We start from the raw sequence: 18,764 nt of genomic DNA, 5'->3' as shown, positions 1-18,764 counted from the left end.
GGATGCCTGCCAAACAGTAGGTATTTCAGATGATACTTAATTTGACAGTGTGATAATGTAGGGCACCAAAGAGGATAGGAGTATGTGAAAGCAAATCTCTCTTCAGGAGTCAGAACCACAGAACCACATTTCGTCTAAAGGAGTCTTGAACGTACTTAAGCATACTTTTCTCAAACTTTCAGTTCTCTGACAAATTTAGATCAAACCATGTTGTATTTATTTAACATGGAATAATTAAAGATGAAACACTGTCCTATGCTTAATGATTATGTTCACATTCAAAGACACTATATTAAGTTTCAGATAGAACCCAGATACTGCTTTAGCATTTTTTAAAACCTGGTTTTTATAACTTTCACTGGAGTCTGCATGACTTGTTTAATGTTAATGATTTTCCACTGCTTGCTTTTTGAAGAACATGCAGTGAATTTCCTTCATGCACACTTGTGACCTTAAGAGCCACTTGGAATAGATAATATCAGGATTGAAATTCAGTTTTAGAATATAATGATAAGAGATCAAGTATAACGCTTTGATTGAGATCCCAACTTTTTAAGTGTAGTTTAAAAGACAAATACAATATAGTGTAAAAGGCAAATGGGAATTATATGGTGTAGAGGATTCTATAGTGCTAGGATCCTATTGTTACTTTTCTTTAATCTGCCACAGAATTACACAAATTATGCTGACCCTAGACTTAACTTTGTAGATAATTTCATTCAACCCTCTTATATAGAGGAGGAATTTAGGGGCTAACACTCTGCTTTGCTAAAGTTACCCAACTTGTTAATGGAAGGATCTCACTAATACACATAGACTACAAAATTGTATCTCTCTCTGTAACTATCCACTTTGATTTAGAGTAGCTAGCATGTAATAGCCATTTACTTCTTTGCCTTAATTGAAAGCAAAAACAAAAAAATTCTTTTCAAAGAAGTTGAACCAAATCGATATCTAAATAACTTTTTAAAAGTAGAGCTTTGTAGCATTACAATTTGCAGCCTGACTTTATTTAAAAAACAAACAAACATGAATATGGAGCCACTTGAGTCTTATGCTTCAGGCTGTACCTATAAAACCAGTATAAACAGAAGCTGTGCACAATTGACAAAAATAGTTTATTCTGCCCAAATGCTTGTTCAGTTATTAGATCCATTTCACTTTTTTGAATGTCATTTTCTCTGAGGAGGAAAATCTTGTCAATTCATGAGTTCGTTATTGTCTTCTTCAGGGTGTAAACTTCATTTGACAACGTGGTTCCTTGTTTTTTCCCTCCCTCAGGCTGCATCCTAGCATGCCCAGTTTTAGCCTGGCGTGAGCTTCTGTGGCATTTATAAATCCCTCCTATCTGAGGGTTTATAATGACAGTGCTGAAAACCACCTTGATTGAAGTGTGAATATTACCATTGAATATGAGGGGGCCTGAGAATGTTCCTTTTAGTTTGCTTTGTTTTGACAGAATTTAACATATTAAGGCTTTTCCACTTTCTGCCATAAGCCTGAGTTTATAATCCTTTTGAAGTGTTCATTAACATAACTTGTTTTTTTCTGTAGGTGGATAAACTAGATGCTTCAGAATCACTGAGAAAAGAAGAAGAACAAGCTACAGAGACACAGCCCATTGTTTATGGTAATCTTTTGCCTTTTAACCTCAGGAAATAACTTAGATAAATCTTTAGAGCCTATTTCCAATAGAAATATAACAAGCTTCTAAATTATAAAAGTTTTGCTGAGGGCTGGGAATGTGGCTTAGGGGTAGAGTGCTTGCCTAGCATTCATGAAGCCCTGGGTTGGATTCCTCAGCACCACATAAACAGACAAAGCTGGAAGTTGCACTGTGGCTTAAGAGGTAGAGTGCTAGCCTAGAGCAAAAATAAGCCAGGGACAGTGCTCAGACCCTGGGTTCAAGCCCCAGGACTGGCAAAAAAAAAAAAAGAAAAGAAAAAGAAAAAGTTTTGCTGAGTTGAAAAAAAATTTTTTTTAAGGTTCTGGAGACAATTTTAAAACAGGCGTTGACATATTATTCAATAAAGTAAAATAAAAGTAATATTTCAGGTTATTCAACACTTGCCCAGCAAGCACTAGAGACTGCATTTAAACCTCAATACTGCCAAAAAAATTAAAAGCAAGTAATATAAGTAAAAGTCATGTTTCTTGTGGAGAGGAGGGGACTGGTACTGAGGCTGGTACTCTACCACTTGAGCTACAACTCCATTTCTGGCTTTTTGCTGATTTATTAGAGCCTTGGGTTTTCCTGTCTTTATCTTAGCCCCCTGAGTGGCTAGGATGGCAGATGTGATCCACTAGTGTCTGGCTAAAAGTGAAGTTCTTTACAAGTCCTGTTTTCTTCATATGCTAAGAACCATATAGGACTTGATAGGACTTGGATTGTGGCTCAAGTGGTAGAGTACTTGCCTGGCAAGCATAAGGCTAAGATCTAGTACCAACACACACACACACCACACACACACACATGCACAAGAGTGTTAATGTGGTATTTGATATGTAATATATTTCATAACTAAATTCGTGCTGGCTTTGCTAGAAATACACTAGGTTTCTTTCTTTTTTTCTCCGTCCTGGGCCTTGGGCTCAGTGCCTGAGCACTGTCCCTGGCTTCTTTTTGCTCAAGGCTAGCACTCTGCCACTTGAGCCACAGCGCCACTTCTGGTCATTTTTCTATATATGTGGGTGCTAGGGAATCGAACCCAGAGCTTCATGAATACAAGGCAAGCACTCTTGCCACTAGGCCATCCTCCCAGCCCACTAGGTTTCATTACAGTCCACACATTTTAAAATTAAGTTAGATTTAAAAGTCAAAGTTGTATTAAAACATGTTGGTTTTCAAGATAGGTTTTTCTTTGCTAGTTTTGTTACTAACTATAATATATACATATTAATTTGATAGGCTAGTTGATAATAATCTTAAATGCCATGTGTTTATTGCTTTAAATGATAGCAAGTTGTGGTTTTCAGCCTAGAACTGTTTGTTTAGGCAAGACTCTTCTTAGAGTTACTCTATTCTGAGTTTTGACAGTCAAAAGTGGCCCCATTTATTCCAAATTATGTAGCTAGAATAGGGGAGGTTGGAATAGTAAATCCTCATAATATTAACAGTTTCTCCTCTCATTACCCCTGTCCACTTCTTCTTTTTGCCTTCTTTAGGTCAGCCCCAGCTGATGTTGACAGCAGGACCCAGTGTTGCAGTCCCTCCCCAGGCACCTTTTGGTTATGGTTATACTGCACCACCATATGGCCAGCCACAGCCTGGTTTTGGGTACAGCATGTGAGATGGAAGCTGATCCTGTAGTCTCCTATTTTCGTACTGAAACATTGTCTCTACCCACTTCTTGGTGTATAAAAGGGGGAAAAAGGCAACGTGTTCTTGTAACCTTTATTTCATGAAGGACTACCTTTTTTGTTTCTAACTATAAACACTTTGATCACCTTTGTTAAAACCTTATTTCACATTCCGCATCATTTTAGAATTTATTTTCAAAGAGGAATAGTATTCATGTGGGCTTTTTCTTTTCCCCTGATTCTTTGAAGAATTATTATTCAATCTGTTGTGAAGAACCTGATTTGCACTCTGTAGTGTTTAAAGAAACAAAGAAACTCTAATATTGAACCTCTTAAATTTAGTGTATGTAAACAGCTTACAATATGTATTGTCTAAGTGCATTTAAATCTCTTACTCAAAGAAGAGCTAAAGTGAAAATACTGGTATGTGACCATGCAAGACTGTCAATGCCAACAAAGACAACACTAATTAGTATTTCCTCTATGGGATTGCAGTGCTCTCCAGATTATTTGACAAAATGCATATAGACAACTTGCCTGATTTTTAAATGAACATAAAAGGCCCTTTAACCTATGCAGGTTACCCCATATGCATATAGAAAATGCTAGTGTGTTTTGCTCACTTCATATATAACAGATGCCCTTATGTTGTGCTGTATCCTGTGCTTTTTCTGTGGGACCATTCCATTCAGGAACAAAGAGCACCATGATTCCACTCTTGTGTGTATTTACTAACCCTTCCCTGAGGTTTGTGTATGTTGGATATTGTGGTGTTTTAGATCACTGAGTGTACAGAAGAGAGAATTCAAACAAAATATTGCTGTTCTTCAGTTTTGTGGAATTTGAAATTACTCCAATTTAAAATAAATTACTGGACTGTGGAAATAATGTGTAGAATTGGAGTTTCAATTAAATTACTCTCAAATCAAAATAACAGTAGTACTGGCAGTTTCATATTGGATACTAAGGCAGTCCAGAGAGTATGAGAAGTGAATGGTATATGTGGAAACTGGACTATCAGTTCATGAGCATCCTATAGTTAATAATCCAAAGAATCAGTCACTTCAGTAATTGGCTACCCAATATTTTAATAAGTAGTCCTGTCCTTTGGATTGGGCATGGGGATTGTGTGTGTGTCCCAGTCCAGAGTTTTAACTCAGGGCCTGGGTGCTGTCCCTGAGCTTTTGTGCTCAAAAGTAAGCCTCTACCACTTGGAGCACAGCTCCACTTCTAGATTTGTGGTGATAAATGAGAGGTAAGTCTTCTGACTTCCCAGTGGAGCCTGGCTTTGAACTGTGAGCCAACGGTGCCTGGCTTAGTGTAACCATTTTATCTAACTGAATCACAAATGCTACATTAATTTGAAAGAAGTGTATGTGTGTGTGAGAGAGTGTTCATGTAGCCAGGCAGACCTAGAGCTTATTGTATAAATTCCTGAATCCTGCTTCAGTCCTGCTGAGTTCTGTGATTACAGCTATGCACCACATCTGAAGAGTAGTTAACATCACTGTTTCTAATCATAAATTGTAAAGGACCCCAATTATGGGTAGTTTGCCTTTTCTTTTTAAACTGATCTGTGAATTCAAGTCTTACAGTTGTGATTGCTACATTCATTTTTTTCCTCAGTCCTCATAACCCAGTACCTAGTCTTTTATTGTTCTATGCCTTTTAGGCACCTTACCATCAATTCTACAGAATAGGACTCCTGTACCTTTTCCTCTTAATTTCTGCTTTACCATTTTTCTCTCATAATAATTACTGTTAGCTGTAAAGTCCCTTTTGGTTTGTTAAAGTAAAAACCTCTTGCACAAGCCTAGCTGTTCCATCTGCATCACTAACAAATCAAGTGGGAGAATGAACCCTAATCTTTTCAATAAAGATTTGTTCACCTATACCTTTCCTGTACTTCTAGATCAATTCTGCTCTATTCAATTAATAGAAACAATCTGAAATACCTTGTTTTCTTACAGCATAAGAATTTTTTCTCAACAAAAAGCCTAGTTTTAATCGTGTGTTACATCCTGTGGTACCGAGGTGCCACCTGAACTATCAATAATGGGCTACACTAGAAATAGTGATTTATGTTCACATCCTCAGTTTTCTGTATATAAACGCTAAGTACTTTGCAGAGTTTTCAAGCATGGAAAGGTTAATGGGAAACATTTGAAGTGGCAGAATTTCAGTGATCTTGTCTGGTATCCAATGCCAGCCATTATACAAATATGTGATATTCATTGGTCACTTTCAGTGTTATTCCTAATAGTGCTACTTGACTTTCCTGTAGCTTATTCACATACATTCTCACTCTGATCTTTTATACTCTCAAATTACCAAAGTCCCTCAGACCTGTCATAGCTTTTATATATACCATTAGAAATTAAGTTTAGAAATAGTAACCGAGGGCTGGGGATATGGCCTAGTGGCAAGAGAGCTTGCCTCGTATACATGAGGCCCTGGGTTCGATTCCCCTGCACCACATATACAGAAAATGGCCAGAAGTGGCGCTGTGGCTCAAGTGGCAGAGTGCTAGCCTTGAGCAAAAGGAAGCCAGGGACAGTGCTCAGGCCCTGAGTCCAAGGCCTAGGACTGGCCAAAAAAAAAAAAAAAAAAAAAAGTAACAAATTACCAGTAAATTGCACATTAATGCAGTATTAAACTGGTTATATAGAAAATACTGATTTATTGAGACGTGATTTTTTTTTCCTCCAAATGCTTACTTTTTTTTTTTTTTAAGTTGTGAGGAATACTTATTTCTACCACTGAGTTATGTATCTCCCATACCAGAAAAGTTTCAAGTTTGGGAAGCTTAGAGAAGATATGCCAATCATTTGTTTTCCTGGAAATGACTCGTTCCTTAAGTTCACGGAGACATCATGTATGCCAAATACCCAGATTTCCGTGAAAATGTTAGTGAAACTGGTTGAGCTTGACTCGGACAAATCATTTCTCCCAAGACAAGCATAGTTCAATGTTCTGTTACACAGAATGTTAAGGAAAACAGTTGTGGGTCAGGCTTTTTCACTGCTTCATCAAGAATATTGAGACTCCTGTGAGTACAAGGCAGTGAAGGAAGGATATGGTTATTTCATTGGTGCAAATGTGAATACAAGGAAATATAAAATGTCTTAGGAGCCGGGCACCAGAGGCTCATGCCTGTAATCCTAACTACTCAGAGGCTGAGACTGGACCATGGTTCAAAAATCAGCCTGGGCAGGAAAGGCCATGAGTCTTATCTCCAATTAACCAACAGAAAACTGGAAGTAGCACTGTGGCTCAAAGTGGTAGAGCACTAGCCTTGAGCCGAAAAGCTCATGGACAGAACCCAGGCCCAGAGTTCAGGCCCAGGGCTCAAGCCCCATGACCAACACCCCCCCCCCCCCCAAAAGACAGAATTATGAAAATAGTTTTGGCCATGTGATAGAGTTCATGAGCTTTGCAAAGTATACTTTAACTATGAGAGCTATGAACACTAAAATGTTTCCATAGTTTTTATATCATTCATCCTAACTGGTCATGATTTATTAGTTCCTTAAACCAGCCACTGCAAGCAGGCCTTTCTGTTGGGAATGTCTATCTCTCAGTTTGGAAGCATTAATCTGAGGTAAATCTTCAGTTTATTATCATGAATTTAGGATTGAGTTCAACTCAGTTACAAGTTGTTGCATCATTTTAACTCTAGTAAAAACAAGCTGTTTAGAAACAGTTGCCACAGTGGCATCATTCACAGCTGCAATTTCTCCTGCACCTGCCATATGCTAGTGTATTCTAAAATGCACCAAACTTTTGAGACAGGTTGTAATGTCTTTAGAGTTCCAGTCGGAAGTCTTATAGACTCTCATTTGTGACTTCACGGACTTATGAGGAAGTCAACAACAGAGAGAACCCAACTTAGCATGACTTACTAACAAAAATTATCTCAGGCATCCTCTAGTTCCTGGAGATACTGGATTAATAGGATTAACTGGATTAATTCTGAAATTACTGTAAGAATCCCCATGGGCTTTCAAGGAAAATGAATTCGAGTAAAACTACCTGGAACCTATGTGGTTTTGGAAAGTTGAGCCCTAGAGCATCATTTTGGGCAGCTGATATAGTAATTACTAGAATTATATCAAATGTATAAGGATCAAAAAGGAGGGGAATGCCTTTAAATAATGGAATTGCCAAGCTCCTCAAGTTCTTGTAAAACATTGGTAACTATATTCATTTCAGTTCATTTCCATTTTCAAAGGCCATTCCAAACTTCAGTTGCTACACCATTAAAAGGCTGGGAATGTGGCTTAGCAGTAGAGTGCTTGCTTAGCATGCATGAAGTCCTGGGTTTGATTCCTCAGTACCACATACACAGAAAAAGCTGGAAGTAGTGCTGTAACTCAAGAGGTAGAGTGCTAGCCTTGAGCAAAACGAGTGATGTTTATGTCAATGCCGAAAAACTTCAACTTTAAAACACAAATATAAATCAAAATGGTTAAATTCTAAAGCATAAGGTTCCATTGGATGGCCCTATCATGATCAGGAAAAGGTTTGTCACCCAGAATAGTACCAAAAGCAGGGCCAGAAAAGGTGGCTCAAGCCTATAATCCTAGCTCGTCGAGAGGCAGAGACTGGGGGAACAGAGTTGAAGGCAAGTCCAGCAAAAGTAAGTTTTAGAGACTCCTATTTCAGTGTCTCAGCACAGTGGGATATACCTGTTTTCTAATCTACAGGAGAAGCACAATGGCTGAGGGTAGTGGCATGTGCCTGTCATCTGGTGATATGGGGAAGCACAAGTAGAATCAGCCCAGGTTGACAGGCATATTTTGAAACTAACCAATGCAAAAAGGGGCTGGCGGTATGTGGCTCAAGTGGTAGAGTGCCTGCCTACCAAGCATTAGTACTGCTAAAAATACAAAATAAGCTGGATGCCACTGGCTAACACCTGTAATCCTAGTTTCTCAGGAGGCTGAGATCTAAGGATCATGATTCAAAAGAAGCCCAGGCAGCAAAGCCCTGTGAGACTTATCTTTAATTAGCCACTCAAAAACCATAAGTGGTGCTATGGCTCAAAGTGGTAGAGTGCTAGCCTTGTGCAAAAAAAAGCTCAGGGACAGTACCCAGGCCCTGAGTTGAAGCCTCACAGCCAACAAAAAATAAACTATTTGAACTCAGCAGGACTACCCATAATCTAGATCCTCCAAGGACAGGAATAGAAAACAGTTTCAGGGAAGGACAAATATATAGAAGGACCTGCTGTTACCTCCTTTTATGTTTTTTTGTTGGTCCTGGGGCTTAACTTGGGGCCTGGACACTGTCCCTGAGCCTCTTTGTGCTCTAGGATAGTGCTCTACCATTTGAGCCACAGCGCCTCTTCCAGCTTTTTCTGAGTAGTTTATTGGAAATGAGTCTCAGTTTTCTGCCCAGGCTGGCTTTGAACTGCGATCCTCATATCTCAGCCTCCTGAGTAGCTAGGATTATAGGGGAGAGCCAGCAGTGCCCAGCTTGTTACCTCCTTTTTAAATACAGCTTTATCATGACACATTTTGCTCATCTTCATTATTTGTTTCAGCATCTGTTACTCAAACCACGAAGACCGTTTAACCAGCAAGATTGATTTTTTAGGCCCCACAAAACAATTCTTGCCAAGATTCTATTTTCATTTATTACTATAATTTGACAGGTTTCAAACATTTGTGACAGGATTATCATCACTCAAAAACTCATCTAGTAAAGTTTTAGGTGACCAGTAACTTTGTCAATTAGGTCTGCTGGTCCTGGCCCAATTCCTAGGACAGTTCGAGAGCCTGGTTCAATCTGAGTACGCCCAGCATCTTGGATTAAACTTACAGTCAGCCCCAGCATTTTTGCATGGGTCAGCAATTCAATCAGGGTTTCTTCATCAGGTGCTTTGACCACCACTTTGGGCTGGCCACAGTATTCCCACTGCTTGAGCACTTGAGGGTTTCTCTTTTGGATTTGCTTGTAGGCAGAAACAGCAGCATGAGAACACTGGGCAGCAACTTTTCCTTTTCCCATCTTTAAGTCATTTCGAACCACAAGAATCATTTTGTACTCCCCACTCTCTCCCAAGATGCTTGCTTCAGTTCTGGTCTCTGCTTCGTGCTCACTTGTCGAGCGTGGGGGGGGCATCCCAAATCTCACCCTGAGGCCCCAGCCCAGGCACATGCCACAAGCAACTCCAGCAGCCAAGCTGAGTGCACCAGGCTGAGCCAAATACTCCATAGCCAAGGTTTTGGAAAGCATCTTTAAAGGAAAGGAAAAAGTTTTCATTATCTGGCAGTGAAAACTTTCAGGTTTCTCAGACAAATACAAGCATTTTTAAAGAATGATGTGAACTTATCTAAAAAGGCACACACACACACACACAAAACATGATGGAAGTGAGCTGGAAAAGCATCTGGCTCTATTTATATGGAGGGTTTTATTATTTTAAAGAGGATACTAAACCTAGGGCACAGCTGAAGGAATGAGTATCAGAACTAGTGCCAGAAGTATGTCACTAAGTACATCTATTTTCTCAATTGTTTTTATGAACTACTGCATCCTTCTACAAATACTGAGCCAGGCTCTAGGGTCTAAAGAATACAGGAAAGTACTTTCCCTAATGGTGATGGAGCTGACATTCTAGTACAGATATGGAAGTAGGCTGATTCTACTTTTGAACTTCTTCCATTTTAGAAAAACTTTGTCAAAGTTTCAGCAACATTTTGTGTCCTGTATGTCATTTGATCCATATAACTGAAAAATTAGGGTTATTTCCATTTTAAAAAATGAGAAAACTTTTTTCAGACAAGGTCTTGCTGTGTAACCTAAGTTGGCCTCAAACGAGGTTGACTGCTGAGATTACAGATGTGAACCACCACATTTGGCTTACCCATTCTTTTTCTTGTTGATGCCAGTCCTGTGGCTTGAACTGAAGGCCTGGGTTCTGTCCAGGCATTTTGTGATGAAGGCTAGAACTCTACCACTTTGAATATACAGCTAGACGTCTGGCTTTTTAGTGGTTAACTGAGTCTCATGGACTTTCTTGCTTGGGCTGGCTTCAAACTGTGACCTTCAGATCTCAGCCTTTCAAGAGTAGCTAAGAATATAGGCATGATCCACTGGCACCCAGCTTGACTTAACATTCTTTTTTATTTTTGTCAGTTGTGGGGCTTGAACTCAGGGCCCAGGCACTATCCCTAAGCTCTTTTGGCTCAAGGCTAGCACTCTACCACTTTGAGCCACAGCACCACTTCTGGTTTTCTGGTGGTTAATTGGAGATAAGAGTGTCACAGACCTTTCTGCCTGGGCTGGCTTTGAACCTCGAACCTCAGCGCTCAGCCTTCTGAGTAGCTAGGATTATAGACACGAGCCAACAGCAAACCTACTTGGCTTACCTTTATTTAACATATTACTAGAAGTCTTAGCAAGAGTAATTAGGCAAGAAAAAGAACTAAAAGAGATCCAATTTGGAAAAAGATGAAGTCAAATTATCCATGTTTGCAGATGACATGATTCTATACATAGAAAATGAAATACTCATTAAAAAAAAACAAACTTGTTAAAACTTTGCACCTGAATTCAGTTTACAAAAATTAACAAGAAACCAGCAGCACTTCTGCACACAAATGATGAACTTCCTGAGAGAAATTATGAAAACAATGCAATTCAGAATATCTACAAAAGAAATTATTGGGCTGGGAATGTGGCTTAGGGGTAGAGTGCTTGCCTAGCATGCATGAATGATTCCTCAGTACTACATAAACAGAATAAGCCAGAAGTGGCACTGTGGCTCAAGTGGTAGAGTCCTAGCCTTGAGCAAAAGAAGCTCAGGGACAGTGCCTAGACCCTGGGTTTAAGCCCCAAGAGTGGCAAATAAATAGATAAATAAATTATTATGGAACAAGCTTCACCAAGAAAGTCAAAGAGCTCTACAGTGAAAACTATATTAAAAAAAAACTGATTAAAAAAAACCATGAGAAAAACTGGCACATCACAGGTTCATGCACCAAAAGAGTCAGCACTGTTAAAATGATCAAATGTGCCAATGGCACTCAGCTTCCTCCTTGACTCTTTAATCTAGTTTTCACCTAATTATCATCCGGCATCCTGACAGCCTTTTTAGTCTCTTTCTGATTAAAGAGCTCAATAAACTAATGACATAACTTTACATTTGGTTTTCATTTCAGTCTACTTTCCAATATGGTAACCACTAGCCATAAATAAACTTACATTAGCCAACACTAAATATTCAGTTCTTCAGTTGTACTTAGCCACAGTTCAAGTGCTTAAGAATCCAACAACCTGGAATTGTCTAGTAGCCACACGTGCAATGAGATACACAGAACATTTTCATGATTGAAGAGTTTTATGAGACAACACTGGTCCAATCAGTATTCACTAAGGACTCATTATGTTCTAGGTACTGTTTAGAAGCCTGAGGGGGAGGGGAGGCAGACACACAACACAGACAACAAACAGTTCCTCATAGAGCTAATGTTCTAGTGGGAGAAGAGGGTAGACTTCCAGATAAACAATGTTATTCCCAAATCATCCTAGGCAAAGGCCCCCAAAACTTGAACCTTCAGTTTCTGCTACATCTCACCAACTGAGGTACAAACCACTATGCCCAGCTTTTTTCATTCCCATGGGGCCTCAAAAAACTTTTTGCTGGGGCTGGCCTGGAACAGTGATCCTCTTGATCTCTACCACCTAAGTAGCTAGGATCTAACTCACCTAAGTCAGCTTTAGGCCTAAGTCACCAGCTGCACTGCATGGGGTGGGAGGGAGGGGCAGTGTTTGGGCATCAAATCCAGGATTATGCGCAAACGTTTTCTGTACTTTTTATTTCTGAGAAAACTTGCACTTTCCCTCCTCCTAAATCCTGAAAGGTAAACCTATTTTCAACCAATCTTTTTATTTTCTCAGGGTCTTAGTCATCTCTTGCCAAAAGCTTCCGATGTTAACTTTTTTTAACTCCCTGTTTGCTTCACTATTGCTCTACTTCATCCTGGCTGGTACTGTCATTAATTATAATTACAAAACACGTGCTTGAAGAATCAGCTTAAATGCCTACAGAATCAAACTAATCTTTCAGCACGAATCCAAACCACTACATAATTAGCTTTTCCCTTCTAAACTTCCTCTCCTGCTACACGCTGTACCATCCGGCCACACTAAAATTCTCTTTATTTACTAGTCTTCTCCATTTAAAAGTTTGCCTGTAAAGGCCTAGCTTAAGTCTTTACCATTCCCCAATCAGACGTCCTTCCGTAGCATGTATACGTAACTATCGTACAGCCTATTCCCAGCTTCTGGTAGAAATGTCTGGGGTATGATTTTTTTTTTAATTATCTCTCAGACATTACACCAATGAAATAAGGGAAAACAACTTTTTTGCATGTCCTTGGCCACCTTCTCTTGTGCCACGTATAGTCCAACAGTTAGAAATGAGTATTCGAGGCCTGCCCACAATTTTCTCATGTTCAAAGGCGTCGATGATGTCAAACGAGGACATATGGATGATGAAAATTAGAAATTCTGGATCCTACCCCTTCTAGCATCTTGCCTCTTTCTTCCAAAGGCGGAGCAGAGAAGAGATCAGTGGCCACTGGGCGTAATCGTTAAACAAGATGAGAAGTGGCGCCGGTGGGAGCGCCTGTAATCTTAGCAATTCTGGAAGGTGAGGGGCTGATGATCGTGGTTCAAAGCCAGCCTGGGCAGGAAAGTCGGTGAGACTCTTATCTCCAATTAATCTGCAAAAAGCCGGAGGTGGAGACGTGGCTCACCGTGGTAGAGCGCCAGGCCTGAGCAAAAGGAGCTCAGGGACAAAGCCTGAGTTCAAGGCCCAGGGATCAGCACACACAAAAAGATGAAAGGAGCGAGTTACAGAATGAGAGAGGAAGGATGGAGCCTGTCATCCGTCTCCTCCGCCCCCGGAGGACCCACCTACCTACGAAGGGCCCTTTTCCTGGCCACTCGCACCCCGCAGTCCTTCACTTTGGGGGGAGTGAACACGCTTCTCGCGCGCCAGCTGCCACTTCCGGGGGTCCCGAAACAACCAGTTCCGGATCAAGAACCACGAATGAAGCCAGCAGTCATCCCTTCTCTCTCGAGCCAGAGCCGAAGCGAAGTCCCGCGAGACTCAGCGGAGGCGGCTTCATGGTAATTAACCGAGGCGGTTGGTTCCAACTGAGGTGGAGCGTTTCTCTTTTGGAGGCGGGCTTCTGTGGGGGGGGGGGGGAGGGGGAGCACAGGAAGTGACGCGAGCGAGTTCCGGTTGGCTGGGACCCCAGCGGCGGGTGTGAGAGTCGGTGTTGAGTGGCTTCTGGGACCGAGAGGAGCCGCAGCCGGAGGAGTCGGAGTTGGGAGGTAAGCTGGGGGAAACCGGAGTCCGAGACTGTCTTCAGAGCCTGGCTTCTCCCGGAGCTCACCCCGTGGGGCACGGTGGTTTGGACTTGGTGAGGTGTCTCAGGTTACTGCTGACTGGAGGTCTCAGCTCGGCGGTAGCCAGGTTATTTATTTGGGACACCTCTCCTTGAGTGGTTCCCGGGACGGTGAACCCCGTCAGCGGACGGACTCCCGACCCTTTACGGACTTCGGCTTCCTTAGAGAACCCTTCATCTTCTGGGTGTCTGGGTCCTTGGTAAATGGAGAAAGGTCTTAACCTGCTGATGACTGAGCTGTTTCTCGGGACCTTTCCGTGTTGGGTCCTTGCCCTCTCCAGTCACTTAGCGCAAGCTGTTCGACGTGCCCGCACAAAATGCCGGTGTGCTGGTGCCATCTGGCAGGACCAAGTGGTCCAGGGAATGGGCCTTGGCTTCTTAGAGCCTTGGCCGAGGACCTTCTCAGATCTCCCTCCACTGTCATGCCTTTTCCAAACCCCTGCACCCCCACGCTGGGATTTCACGACAGTGGAAGTATTTGCAGTGAAACCTGAAGGTCGTCTTCATCTTTAAAATTCCAAGAAATTGTATTTATTTAGCCCCTTGTCAAACTTCGCGGTGACTTAACGACCAGCCGACAGAATTAACACAGTCATCTTTTGTTTTTCTGCAACTTGTCAAAAAGCTAATAATGTATAGACTGGCACTGTTTACCTTGATAACATTGTTTCTTATCCTAACCTAGAAGTCTTTCAGTTCTGCTTTGGTGTTTCTTCGCAGATTCTCCAGACTGCCATTGATCATTTAGAGAATCTTGTACCAGTGTTTCTAGTTTTGTAATGACAGAAATTAATATTCCGACTGCTGCTGTATTGTCATTGGGTCTGAATTTAGTGGCTGTATGTTCCTAGTGTCGAAAATGGGAAGAAACTACAAGTCAGCATTTTATGTATTCTAGATTGTTTTAATTGGCCTTTGGAAGCGATATGATGATACCCAGACAAAAATACGCTTGGTTAATACAGCTAAATTCATGTGGCTCACAGTCCCAAAAGAAAACACATATAAACAAGTTAGTGAAGTATTTCAGTTAATACATTCTTTTTTTTTCTTTTTGTAGTCTGAGATCTCGACTCAAACTCGGTACCTGACGCTATCACTCATTGACTGCCACTCTGCTAACCATGCCTCCAACTACAGGGGTGTCTTTTGATAGTTTATCTGTACCTAAACAGTTTGTTCTTTAATTCACAATTTTTTATTATTTTTGCCAGTCCTGGGGCTTGGGACTCGGGACCTGAACACTGTCCCTGTCTTCTTTTTGCTCAAGGCTAGCACTCTGCCACTTGAGCCACAGCGCCACTTCAGGCTTTTTCTATATATGTGGTGCTGAGGAATTGTACCCAGGGCTTCATGCATGCTAGGCAAACACTCTACTGGCACTTTTTTCACACGTTTTTTAAGTGCAATGACAAGATTTTTGGCAAGTGGAATTATAAAAGCTAGATGTATCATTTAACACCCAGTAGGTTTGCTTGTAGATTGTTTAGCCGCCAAATTTTTTCATTATATTCTCTTTTTGTCCCATGCATTTATTCAGGGACTGATTATCCAGCTTTTCTCTCTTCAATTTTTTTCCTGCCTTGGGCTTGAATCACTACTTTTTAGGATTTTGTAGAGCATTAAATTTTTTTTTTTTTGCCAGTTCTAGGCCTTGGATTCAGGGCCTGAGCACTGTCCCTTGCTTCTTTTTGCTCAAGGCTTAGCACTCTGCCACTTGAGCCACAGCGCCACTTCTGGCTGTTTTCTATATATGTGGTGCTGAGGAATCGAACCCAGAGCTTCATGTATATGAGGCAAATACTCTTGCCACTAGGCCATATTCCCAGCCCCAAGCATTAAATTTTTAATCAGATAATCTGGATTGAAGTGTCCAACACTTAGTTTGTCTGGATTGTGTTAATAAAAGTACTGATCAGCCAGGCACCAGTGGCTCACACCTGTAATTCTAGCTACTCAGGAGGCTGAGATCTGAGGATACCAGCAGTTCAAAGCCAGCCGGTGCAGGAAAGTCGATGAGACTCCTACCTCCAGTTAACCACTAGAAAGCTGGAAGTGGTGCTATGGCTCAATGTGGTTGAGCGCTAGCCTTGAGCTGAAGAGCTCAGGGACAGGGCCCAGACCCAGAGTTCAAGACCCACAACAGACAAAAAAAAAAAAAAAAAAGAACTTTATTTCATAGAGTTATAGTGAAGCACTAAGCATGAAATAACTATTTAAATGAAAGTAGTGAGTAACATTACTCTGAGAACTGGAAATGTAAGTGCAAAATATTGTTACCTTGCATCATTTCAAAAGTTGATTATTTATATTGTGTGACCTTTTATCTGAATATAATATCAGACATTTGTGAGATGAGCTTTGACCTACTTTTGAACACAGTAAAGCTAGCTAAGAATGGTTTGACATTCTGATCCATTGAATTAGTCACTTCGATTAATAAGTAGGTGCTATTAGTTACATAAAGCTTTGCATTTGAGATTTTAAATCTGATCTTGCTTGGTCATATAATATCAGTTGAGAAGTACAGAAAAAGCTGAAGGTTTTGGTGCTTGTATATTATTAACTAAAGGTTAGAAGTAGCCCTACCTTACACTTAAATTAAGTAAGAAGCATTATTTTACTGAAATCAATATTTAGAATTAGAAGAGTCCTCTGTAGCCACATGCTTAGATTCTTCTCATTTAATAGGGAAATAAATTGGGGCCCAGGAACAATCAGTCATCCTATAAGGCTATCTCCAAGCATCTTAACATTGGTAATATTTCCTGGTTCGCATAAAAATACTTTATGTATTAAAGAGAGGCACACACATAACAAACTTTTTTCCTTTCTAGTTGGATTAGTCTTGTAAATTATAGAGACAAAAAAATGCCAGCTTAGTGAGATTTTTTTCCAGTGGAAGTCAAGCATGGTCCAGAGGATCTTGAGTTTGAACTCAGAGCCCCACACTTGCTCCATTTTCTTGCTAGGCTGGCACTCTATTCTTTAGAAGTTGTTCTGAGTTCATGCTTAATTAATGTTAGGTATTGACATAGCTTCTTTCTGGCAAGTAGAAATGACAGGATCTTTGTAATGTGTCTCTTAAGTGGCTATTGCTTATGTGTAAAGGAGAATTCCTTAGATTTCTTTGCTCCCCCATAAGAAGAAATTTCCCCAAGCTGTTATATATTTTCTTTTTGCTAGTCCTAGGAGGTGAACTCAGGGCCTGTACACTGTCCCTGAGTTTCTTTTGCTCAAGGCTAGCACTCTACCATTTGAGCCACAACACCACTTCAAGATTTTTCTTTTTCTGTGGTACTGAGGAAAGGAATCCAGGGCTTCATGCATGCTAGGCAAGCACTCTACCACTAAGCCACATTCCCAGCCCTGCTGTTATAATTTAAATATACTGTTTAATCAGTTGTTAACTATAAAGTATTTTTTCTAGCTATTTCATTCTAGGTAAACAGTGACTGTAAAAGAGTAAAATTTTTAACCTTGTTGGAAACTTTATTTTCATCGATTTCACAAAACCTGTTCTGTGTTTTTTTGGGGGGGTGGTTTTTTTGTTGTTTGTTTGTTTTGCCAGTCCTGGGGCTTGAACTCTGGGTCTGGACACTGTCCCTGAGCTCTTCAACTCAAGGCTCTTCAACTCTATCACTTGAGCCACAGTGCCACTTCTGGTTTTCTGGGTTAATTGGAGATAAGAGTCTCAAGGACTTTACTGCCAGACCTGGCTTTGAGCCAATATCCTCAGATCTCAGCCTCTCGAGTAGAGACAATTACTGGCATAAACCACCAGCACCACTTCTCTTTGTGAGCTGATAATAATGACAATCATTCTTGTTTATGCTCAAGGGCCTTTTTTTTTTTTTGCATCTTTTCCTTTTATTGTGAATTGTAGATTAGCAAATCCTGACAAACAAGATTAATTGGAGTGGTAAATTTGTGGTTCTGATAGTTGGTATTAGCAAATTTACCTTCACAGATATGTGTAAATCTTTTTGAGAGTAGTTTTTTGTGTGTGTATGGCTGAGTATTGAATCCTGTGCCTTGTGCATGCTCTTACAGGGCTACTACTGAGCAATACCCCTGGTCCTGATGATAGACTTGTAAAAAGCATCTTGCCTCCTTAAAAACTCCTTTTTTTTTCTGGGAAAGTAAACTTTAGTTTGATGAACTTCAGTCATAGTAAGTAAACCCTTTTATAAAGCCAATTTTAGAACATTGTACTGCTTGAGAATTTGAATGAGATAACATTTCTGTATCATATTAAAGGTGATACTTGGTCTCAGGAATTGGTTAAAGTAGTAGAGCACATGTAAGTAGGTAAATAAATCAAGTGAAGGCAGTCCCTTGAAGAGTTCTAACATAAGCTAGTAAACTATAATTGTGAAAGTTATTAATTTCCCTATCTTTTCTGTAGGAAAAAGCTGTTTTCTTTTGTTTTGGGGATTCTTTACTGTTAACTTTGGCCTTTATAGATTATCTGGAAGGACCAAACAGATAATGTGTAGAACTAGGACAAAGAAGCCTTGGTGCAGATTCCAATTCTATTGCAGTGTGACTTGCTGGTTACTTAACTTTTTGCCAAGGCAGTTTCCTCCTACACAGCACCTTTATTGTTAGTATTCAGTAAAACATTTAAGGAAAGCTTCTAGAACCGCCTAGCATATAGTTAGCCATGATTATAATAATTATCATCTTGTGGACCCCTGAGCTGTTAATCAGGCACTCTTTCCCAGCCTTCTTTTGAAAGCATATCTTTATGTTGCTGCTGACTTAATTATTTTTTACTCATTATTAATGAAGTTTCAGTAACTAAGTATCTCAATATACATTTCATTTCATGAATATTTTACAACACACATGGGATCCTTAACCAAAGGTGTCATTCTTGTAGCTATTCCTTAATCTTTTGATATTATTGTTAAGTTTATTTCTTTTGTTTTGCTTTGTTTTCTCTAATGTTGAGGATCCAGTCCGGGGCATTACATGTGCTAGGTAAGCACTTTATCACTGAGCTACATTTCCAGATCCTTATTAGTAGTTAAAAAT

The 18,764-nt window shown here is 40.3% G+C and overlaps 3 protein-coding genes across 4 annotated transcripts in view; 2 read left to right on the top strand and 1 right to left on the bottom strand.

Annotated features, from left to right (window-relative positions):
• The window catches only part of Cltc (clathrin heavy chain), a 70,432-nt gene extending 66,247 nt beyond the window's left edge, over window positions 1-4,185 (top strand). For both annotated transcript variants that reach the window (XM_048366589.1, XM_048366590.1), the window contains 2 exons: window positions 1,555-1,630; window positions 3,166-4,185. In XM_048366589.1, coding sequence (XP_048222546.1) covers window positions 1,555-1,630; window positions 3,166-3,290 — 201 coding nt within the window. In that variant the 3' untranslated portion in view covers window positions 3,291-4,185. The remainder of the gene's footprint in view (window positions 1-1,554; window positions 1,631-3,165) is intronic.
• Window positions 4,186-8,690: 4,505 nt separating this feature from the next.
• Window positions 8,691-13,405, bottom strand: Ptrh2 (peptidyl-tRNA hydrolase 2). Its single transcript, XM_048366591.1, has 2 exons — window positions 13,232-13,405; window positions 8,691-9,540 (listed from the first exon to the last, which is right to left on the bottom strand). The coding sequence occupies exon 2, from the start codon at window positions 9,538-9,540 to the stop codon at window positions 9,001-9,003; it is 540 nt and encodes a 179-aa protein (XP_048222548.1). The 5' UTR covers window positions 13,232-13,405; the 3' UTR covers window positions 8,691-9,000.
• A 127-nt stretch (window positions 13,406-13,532) lies between these two features.
• The window catches only part of Vmp1 (vacuole membrane protein 1), a 95,457-nt gene continuing 90,225 nt past the window's right edge, over window positions 13,533-18,764 (top strand). The window contains exon 1 of the mRNA XM_048365023.1: window positions 13,533-13,650. The gene's annotated coding sequence lies outside the window, so the exon portion shown is untranslated. The remainder of the gene's footprint in view (window positions 13,651-18,764) is intronic.

This window comes from Perognathus longimembris, chromosome 17 (genome assembly GCF_023159225.1).
Source record: "Perognathus longimembris pacificus isolate PPM17 chromosome 17, ASM2315922v1, whole genome shotgun sequence".
NCBI lineage: Eukaryota > Metazoa > Chordata > Mammalia > Rodentia > Heteromyidae > Perognathus > Perognathus longimembris.
Note: the sequence above shows the minus strand (reverse complement) of the source record. Positions and strands in the feature narration are given on the sequence as shown.